Raw genomic sequence first — 8,878 nt, 5'->3', positions numbered from 1 at the left:
AGACTTGAGAAGGGGAGAAAACCAAGCTTCCGTGCCACTCACTGCTGGGCACTTAATCAGCATTTCCTGGGTGGTGGGGGGAGAGGCAGGACAGAGCTGGGGTCCCTTTTAATCAACCTTTGGTTCCACGCTGTCCATCGTGGCTCTGATTCTTATATTGCAGGGGCTACCTCCTCCTCTCTTTTCTTCATCTGTCCCTCCCTCCCTCTCTCCCCTGCTCTGTCTCCTTCCTCCTCCTCCTGCTTGTTCCTCCCCCTCCCTCCTGCTTCCCCTCTCCTTCTCTCCGGCACACCCTGGAGAGATCTGCCTTCCTCCTGCCTCCAGCTCAAGCCTCCTTGATGGGAGAAAATGGAAAAGTAAAAGAGAAAAGCAAGCCTGAACCATAAAAAAACAACTGAAGAGGGGCGCCTGGGCGCCTGGGCGGCTAAGTGGCTGCCTTCGTTGGGCTCAGCTTATGATTCCAGGGTCCTGCTCAGCAGGGACCTGCTTCTCCCTCTCGCTCTGCCCCTCCCCCCCATTCTCTCTCTCTCTCTCTCTCTCTCTCTCTCTCTCTCAAATAAATAAATAAAATCTTAAAAGAAAAAAAACTGAAGAGCAATCAGTATGTGTCTGTGAGAGGCAGGTATGACCTGGAAGAGTAGGACCCTTGCCACTTTGCAACAGAAGCCCCTGGCGTCATGGGAACCAACAAAGGTTTGATCTTTCCTGCATCGGGAAACTCTGGGGTGCTCCACAAATATTAAAAACAACTTTTGTCATAGATTCCATCCCCTCGGAGCCTGCAGGTAGAAATCACAGCCCTCTCCAACGATCCTGCCAGCAGACAGTGGGAAATAAAGACCCACCGAACAGAATCCTCGGGCCCATGTTCTGGTTTCCCTAAGACTGTCCGTTACTTCAACTTGCCCAGAACTATCTTCAGGGACTGTCCCAGGTCACAGCAACCTGTTTACAAACATCTAGAATTCCCAGGCACTCTTAGGACAAGGGACCCGAGATGTGTCCAAGTGGGCAGCAAAGTCTTCTCGAAGAGAAGCTGTTCCTCCAGATCTATTTATGCCGATGTAAACACTTGCCAAGGAAACAAGGCATGTGGGCATGCGCTGGCCCCGCAGGCCCTCGGGTTGCCGCAGAAGGCAACCGGAGAGTCACATGTCATAACAGTGGAAAGTACATATGCAACTATTCTTAGCCCTGGAATGTATACACTGTCTCCCTGCCCAGTGCTTCTTTCCCGAAGTTCTAGAAAACTGCGAAAGCACCGTTCGCATAAACAAATCCAGAACTCTCCCAGGACAAATCATCTGCCAGCTGAAGGAAGGCCTGGGTTTATGGTTTCACTTGGAGCCAGAGGCGGAAGCTCTCCGGAGGGACCAGCCGGACCAGGCATCAGGGGATGTCACCGCAGCAAACCAAGGTACAGATCCCTAATGCTTCGTTCTTCCGCGGGTAGACTGCCAGCTGTCACTCAGGAAACCCTGCCCAGAGTATTGCTTGGTCCCTGCTTTCTCTTTGTCACATCTTTAAAACAAACCCCCAAAGATTCTGTGAAATCATGTTTTAAAAAATACATTGCCAAGGCCCATTTTCATCCTTCAGTATCATCTCATTACCAGAGGGCCACGCCCCCAGAATGACTCCTTGGGGAATGACTAACACCCAGAAAGACGCTTACACGAGTTTGCTAAATAACAGATATGCTGAGAAGCTGGAGCAAGGCTCACAGATTTGGGCTGGTCAAATGCAGGGACTGTCACCTTGCTTCAGCCCCTGACCATCAGGTACCTGCCAACGATGTCGGTGGTTCTTTTTTCCCCTTCAGATTATCTGAAGATGCTCTTTGCCGATTACCTTCCGGAGCAATCATAACCAAAAAGAGAGGAGTTTGCTGTGAGGTCTGGGGTGCAGGTGGCCTCTCTTTCCAGTCTTCACTAAGCAACATTCTTGGCAATATCCACAAGCATCTTAGTGAATGGACATAGGTGCTCTGAGTCTTGGAGACACCACAGCTCAACCCTTCGGCCCATGCTTCCCCTTGGGGCATCTTCCCCTCCTTGTAGGATGGACGAGGCATTGCCAGATGGGCTGCTTTTCAAAGACCACGACTTCTCCTCTGACTTATTGAGGCAGCTCAATGGCTTGAGGCAAAAGAGGATGTTGACCGATGTGAGCATCTGTACCGGGACGTGGGAGGTCCCCTGCCACCGAAGTGTGCTGGCCTCCAGCAGCCCTTACTTCAGGGCCATGTTCTGCAGCAACTTCCGGGAGAGAAGCGAGGCCAAAGTCGAGCTGAAAGGCATCGACCCCGCGACTCTGGAGCAGATCATCTCATACGTGTACACCGGGGAGGCGCACATCACGGCTGAGAACGTCCTGCCCGTGATGGAGGCGGCCTCCATGCTGCAGTACCCCAAGCTGCTGGAGGCCGGCTCCTCCTACCTCCAGAGCCAGCTGAACCCCGGCAACTGTCTGGGCATGATCCGACTCTCGGAACTCTTAAGTTGTGACACCCTCAAGAAGAAAGCCAGGGAGGTGGCCCTGACGTGCTTCCCGGAGGTGGTGGCCTCGGCCGACCTGAAGGAGCTCTGTGCCTTGGAATTGAGAGACTACCTGGGGGATGACGGGCTCTGTGGGGAGGAGGAAAAGGTGTTCGAGGCCCTCATGGTTTGGATCAAGCATGACCTGCAGGCCCGGAAAGGACACGTGCGGGAGCTCTTCGAGCAGGTCAGGCTTCAGTACATCCACCCGGCCTTCTTCCACCACTTCATTGCCAATGACGCCCTCCTGCAGTCGTCGCCCTCGTGCCAGACCATCCTGGAGACGGCCAAGAGGCAGATGTTTGCCACGTACAGTGCCACCAGTGCCCCAGACCTCCAGCCTCCGTGGCATGTCCCCCCAAGAACCTCTTACCAAGACTTCCTCATCCTCTTGGGTGGGAGGAAGGACAACCAGCAGACCACCAGGGACGTGCTGCTGTACGACACACAGACCAGCCAGTGGCAGAACCTCGCCAAGCTCCCGAGCCGGCTGTACAAGGCCTCCGCCGTCACCCTGCATCGCAGCATCTACGTGCTGGGAGGCATGGCCGTCGGGGCAGGGAAGAACGGGGCCAGCCACAATGTCTACATCTACTCCCTGAAGCTCAACCAGTGGAGGCTGGGGCAGCCCATGCTGGTGGGCCGCTACTCCCACAGAAGCACTGCCCATAAGAACTTCATCTTCTCCATTGGGGGCATCGGAGAAGGGCAGGAGGTCATGGGCTCCATGGAGAGATACGACAGCATCTTCGACATCTGGGAGAGTATGGCCAGCATGCCAGTGGGGGTTCTCCACCCTGCAGTCGCCGTGAAAGACCAAAGGCTCTACCTTTTTGGGGGAGAGGACATCATGCAGAATCCTGTACGCCTTATCCAGGTAGATGGCTGGTCCTTTCCATCATGGAGGCGCGTGAGTGTATACCCATGCGTGCACACACGTGCGTCACATGCACACATGCATATACACATATGTGGATACATGCATGCATGAGTGCATGCACACATACCTATAACACACACATACACACTATCATTTGCAGAGGAAACAGAGGAGGGAGGAAAGGAAAGTTGGAAGGGAGGGAGGAAAGAAGGAAGTTTAAATTCAACAAGATATTATCCATTTATGAATTCTCCTGTAAGATTAACACGTACAAAGGAACATCAGATACAACTCCTGTCCACAAAGAGTTTATCTTTATTTGAGGAATAAAATTAGTATACCTAAAACTTCAAAAAAAAAAAAAAGTTCAAGCTAGAACACATTGAATGTCAGATAGTGAAGGAATTTTGCAGATGCCTCTAACCCAAATCAGCAAGGCCGTAGAAGATCCCCAAGCACTGGTCCATAGCCTGTTACCAAATCCCTGGGAACGCAACCTCAGATCAGCTGAATCGAAATCTCTTGGTGTGGGGGTCCTGACATATACCTGTGACAGCCATCTCCAGGAGGCTTAAGGAGCAGCCAAGTTGGGGAACCCTGGCCTTAAATGATAGGTAGACGCTAATATCACTAGCAAACTCTCTGAGAAGCGTTGCTAATAGAGACCAAGATTTCAGAATAGTAAGTGTTTTATGCAAGTTCTAATCTCTGCGGTTCAAGTAATGATATGAAAAACTTGAATAATGAGATTGTCTTTAAAGACGATCAAGGAGACGCCTGATGTTGCTTTGTTCATTGATGAGAGCTATACTAAGCCCCAGCCTGTAAGAGCGCTGGGGACAGGGGCACGAGCAGGAACACGGACCTACCCTCCAAGACCATCAGGACAATCACGGTCCAGGTGCTGAACGGAGGATGGGCGCTTTAAGAGCAGGGGGCGTGCCCTAAACCAATCAGAAGGAATGGGGGATGGTGTGAACTTCCCAGGTAGGCTTGCACTGACTTGAACAGGGAAGGCAAGAGAAGAGAGAAGGCGAGTAAATGAAGAGGGAGAACCACTGGAAGGATAGAAGGACCTGACCTGGATGGAGATAGGGGTTGGAAGCTTCTCTGAGCAGAGGCAGAGTCCTCTGTTGAGGGAGGGGTGGTGTTCCTGGGTAAGGGGACAGCTGGATGGAAGGCTCTGGAGCAGAAAGGGGCACAGCCCCCACCTGGAGGGACTGACAGCCCGACCACATAGCTGGGAGACAGAGCGGAAGGCATAAAGGTGGTATGCCTAAGCAGAGCTGGAAGAGGTTTAGTCCCCATGTGATCTCCGTCAGCCCCCTTCCCAAGCTGCCCTGAGTGACCCCTCCACCCCGACTGCTGCCCCTGAGGCCTCACTATAGAAATTCTGGAACATTCTTGGGGGATGGGTGTTAGTGGAGATGAGGCAGACCTGGCGGGCTTTCTAGGGCTTGTCAAGGAATTGGGGTTGTAGCCTGAGAGTAACAGGGTGGCTGAAGTCATCAAATTTGCATTTTTAGGAGTTCCCTCTGGATGCCCTTCTCGGGTTTGGAGGGGCCTGGGTGGACTAAGGGAAGAGAGTTGGGGACTGTTCTAGAGGTCCAGCCAGGGTGACAGTGGCTTGGGCTAAGTTGGTGCCAGTGGAGATGGAGAAAAGTAACAAGCTTCAATTTAATCCTTGTTTTTTTTCTTGCCTTCACTTTCCCAGCTCGTACTTTCAGCTCTTCCCCGACCATCTAGGCAGATTTGGAGTCTGTTCCAAATCCCGCTCCTTTATTTGAGCCAAGAGAGATGTGCTCTGCTCCCTACCAAACTCTGGCCACACAATGCAGATGTAACAAAGGGCTTCTATGTAAAGCTAGAACCCCTCCTTCGTAAAAAAAAAAAAAAGTACTTTTCAAAATGAAGTCAACACATACGCTAACAACTTCACATTGCAAAATTGTTATTGATTTCCTAAGAATAAATACAAAGTTCAGAAAAGCTTTTAAGCTGGCATATCAAAAAATGCACAGTACCATCCCACAAGATGCAAAGGCAGAAAAAATCCCACTAACATGTGAGTAATCCTTGTACACTGCAGTGGTGAGAAGGGGGAAAGGGGGAAAGTATTCATGGAAGCTTTTCCTGTCTACTTAGCCTTAGCTTTGAAATGGTAATTTCACTCACTCGAATAGAGTGTAAGATCAATGCTTGGGGGTTGCTTGATGGAGTAGGTTGGATTTTCTGGCACAGAGACAGCATCTTCTTTACGGGATGCTGCTTTGGCCCACATGTATTCTTTTAGGAACTAGCGAACAGTGTTGTCACTGTGCAATTTGTGTGTATACGTGTACCTTTCTCCCTGGCCTTCTTTCTCCCTCTGTTTCTGGATGGCATTGAGCAAATCCTTCACCATAACAAAGCATCACTTCCTCCACTGATCAAACACCAGCTTTGTTATCCTTGCCCCAGCCTCGCTGGGGGTATGATGAGGATTGTGAGCAGATGTTTAATCTATCTTTGAAACCATACCCCAAGCTTGCTGACAAAGAACAGAAAGCCAGGAGGCAATTACTCACTCAGTGTTTACTTTTACTCCAAGGATCCCACTTTCCAGTGTCATCTATGTATTTTCAGATGAAACCACAAGGCTTAACAGCCATCGAGATTGCCTCTATCTCTAGCATAGCCTCATCTATGCCTCACCAACTTCAAGAATGGAGACACCTCAGGAGGTCCTGGTCTCAAACTGCTCCATCAAGAAAGGCCACACCTATATAGCCCCAGGCAGAGTCACGAGTATAGTGGTTAAGAACTTGGACTCTGGGCTCAACCGGACCAGCTCTTCCATTCCATCTAGCTGTGTGACTTTGGGCACGTCACTTAACCTCCCTGAGCCTCAATGATCTAACATGAAAAATGGGGGCAAGTAATGGTACCTACTTCATAGGACGGTTGTGAAGATCAAATTTGGTAAAATGATTTAAAAAATAGAGTCTTTCATATGGTAGCGATTATATTTTATATAGAAAGAGCTGCCATTTTCTTTGGTAAATAAACGTTTTTCCCCTTCTTTTCTTGTATGAAGTCCATCCTAACTCTGTTGAGCTACATTTTGCTAGTAGAGAACTAATTTATATTTGATATTTGAACTTCATTTAAACTGAAGGGGACATGTTCTGGAAATCATGCTTTGCGACTCTATTTCAGACCGTGGCCAAGGAGCCCTGCCCCACCTCTTTGCTCTTTCTCTCTTTTCTCATGCTTCCTCTGTGATTCTAATGACTTTCAGGGATGAACGGTTCAAAAGCCTTCCTCACTTAACCCCAAATGTATTCTTGGCTCTAGGGCCCTCTCTGATACACTGGAACATTTAGAAATTTAAACATGAGCCGGAAATAGAAATGATTGAAAAATCATTGGTTTTATGAATACCCAAGTTGCTCCATTTCCCATTAAAAGAAAAAAATGTTCCAAGCAAGGTAAGCAAACACATATCACAAAGTGTAACTCTTGGTCCATTCTACAGAGGCTCTCATGCTGTCACATAAAGACCAGTTTCTAGCAATACATACGTTCTGTTATTTAATTACATTTTATTGGTAATAATAATACACCTACCTACGTTTTAAAAAGTGAAAAGAAAAAGAATCCTATTTCACTCTCTTAAATACGACTTCTGTCTTTTAAAACATATCTATCACTTTACAGTGCAGCACCATGATTCTATTTCTCCCTCAGGTTTATCACATTTCCAGAAACACATGGTTCAAAATGGAGACGAGAATGATCAAGAATGTGTGCGCCCCTGCAGTGGTGCTTGGGGAGCGGATTGTTATCGTAGGAGGTGAGTTTGAACAGAGGATCACTAGGCTGGACACAAACTTGGCACCTCCCATGGAAAAAGGGTCACTAATAGACAGACGTTGTTCTGCAAAACAGTGTTTTTAAAAGCACATCCATCCAACTAGGGGAGTGTGGACAACTTGACAAAGTGCTTTTCTCATCCAGAAGTTTCTCCCTGTCTTCATCTGTAAACAAGGAATGAAATAATACCTATTTCACGGAATTGTTGTGATACTAGCATGTGCTCACATATCTCAAGCCCTTAGCACTATCCCAGAGACCTGGCAAATACTCAAAAAATGTTTGCTACTGTTAATAATATTGGAAGCGGATCATTTCTCTGCGATTGCAGCATACCGTCTTGGTTAAGAGGACTGGTTTTAGGGTCAGACCTGGGTTCAAATGCTGACTCTGCCCCTGGCTGTATACTCTTTGGCAAGTTATTAATCTTTTTCTGTGCCTCTGTTTGCACATCTGTAAAATGGGGATCCTGAAAGTGGGGAGTGGCGGGGACCAGACAGGGCTGCTCTGGGAACTGTTCCTGAATCCCTGAGGCTCCTTCTCTGGATTGTTAAGGCTCTCGGGGGCAGGGGTCATGTGAGAGAGATGAAAATGCCAGTGAGACGGAGAAAGCTGCTAGAATCGGGAGGCTGTTCCCAATCTAATATGGCCTAAGCTTGAGGTTAAGGGTTCAGGGGCCAGAATCAGACAGATCTGAGTCTGCCACACACTGGACCTTGGGCAGGTTACCAAAACGTTCTACATCCTAGTTCAGAGGCCAGCCTTGGTACTGGGCAATGGCAAAGATCAGACATGTTTCCAGACTGCAGACTTCCAGCCCCAAATGAGCAATGCTGAGCTTGCCGGTATGCCTTTGGTTTTCAGGTTACACAAGGAGGATTCTTGCTTATGACCCGCAATCCAACAAATTTGTCAAGTGTGCGGACATGAAAGACCGGAGGATGCATCACGGGGCCACGGTGATGGGGAACAAGCTCTATGTGACGGGCGGGCGGCGGCTGACCACAGACTGCAGCATTGAGGACCTGGCCTCCTTCGACTGCTACGACCCCGAGACAGACACCTGGACATCCCAGGGACAGCTGCCTCACAAACTCTTTGACCACGCCTGCCTCACTCTCCAGTGCATACCCCACACCCACACCTTCCCATGAAGTTGTCGAGAAACCGTGGGTCTTAGTCAAGATGCTTTCTGCTGCAAGAGACAGAAACCCAACTCCAAGGAGCATAACCCCAAACAGATGCAGGGAGTGCCCACAGGACCGAAAGTTCCAGAGCCTGGAGGCCTGGAACCAGGCATATGGTTGGCAGAACTCTCCGTCTCTCTCTCTCTGGCTCTCCACACCCCCACCCCATCTCCCTCTCTCTCTCTCCCCTTCTCCCCCCACCCCCCTGCTTTCCCTTCTTCTCTACCTCATCTCTGTTAGAATTCATGCTACAAACAAGCTTCTTTATCCACAAAGTATGAAGACAATGGCAACTGATAAACTCAGACTCAACGTTTTCTAATGTTGCATCTTCAAGAGAGAACTTCACCATTATCTATATATTAACCCTGAAAATAACCCCAATTGGGGTTTTTCTTAATTCCATGCCTTTCTCTTGA

The 8,878-nt window shown here is 49.1% G+C and overlaps 1 protein-coding gene across 1 annotated transcript; it reads left to right on the top strand.

Annotated features, from left to right (window-relative positions):
• Positions 1-661: 661 nt before the first annotated feature.
• Positions 662-8,647, top strand: KLHL38 (kelch like family member 38). The gene is made up of 4 exons (XM_008689320.2): positions 662-1,417; positions 1,823-3,414; positions 7,147-7,252; positions 8,137-8,647. Exons 2-4 carry the CDS (start codon positions 2,026-2,028, stop codon positions 8,424-8,426), a joined length of 1,785 nt encoding a protein of 594 aa, XP_008687542.1. The 5' UTR covers positions 662-1,417; positions 1,823-2,025; the 3' UTR covers positions 8,427-8,647.
• The last annotated feature ends 231 nt before the right edge of the window (positions 8,648-8,878 follow it).

The sequence above is a fragment of the Ursus maritimus genome, unplaced genomic scaffold (assembly GCF_017311325.1).
Source record: "Ursus maritimus isolate PB19 unplaced genomic scaffold, ASM1731132v1 scaffold_9, whole genome shotgun sequence".
NCBI classification, from domain to species: domain Eukaryota; kingdom Metazoa; phylum Chordata; class Mammalia; order Carnivora; family Ursidae; genus Ursus; species Ursus maritimus.
The sequence above is the reverse complement of the archived record's forward strand: the minus strand, read 5'-3'. Positions and strand labels throughout refer to the sequence as shown.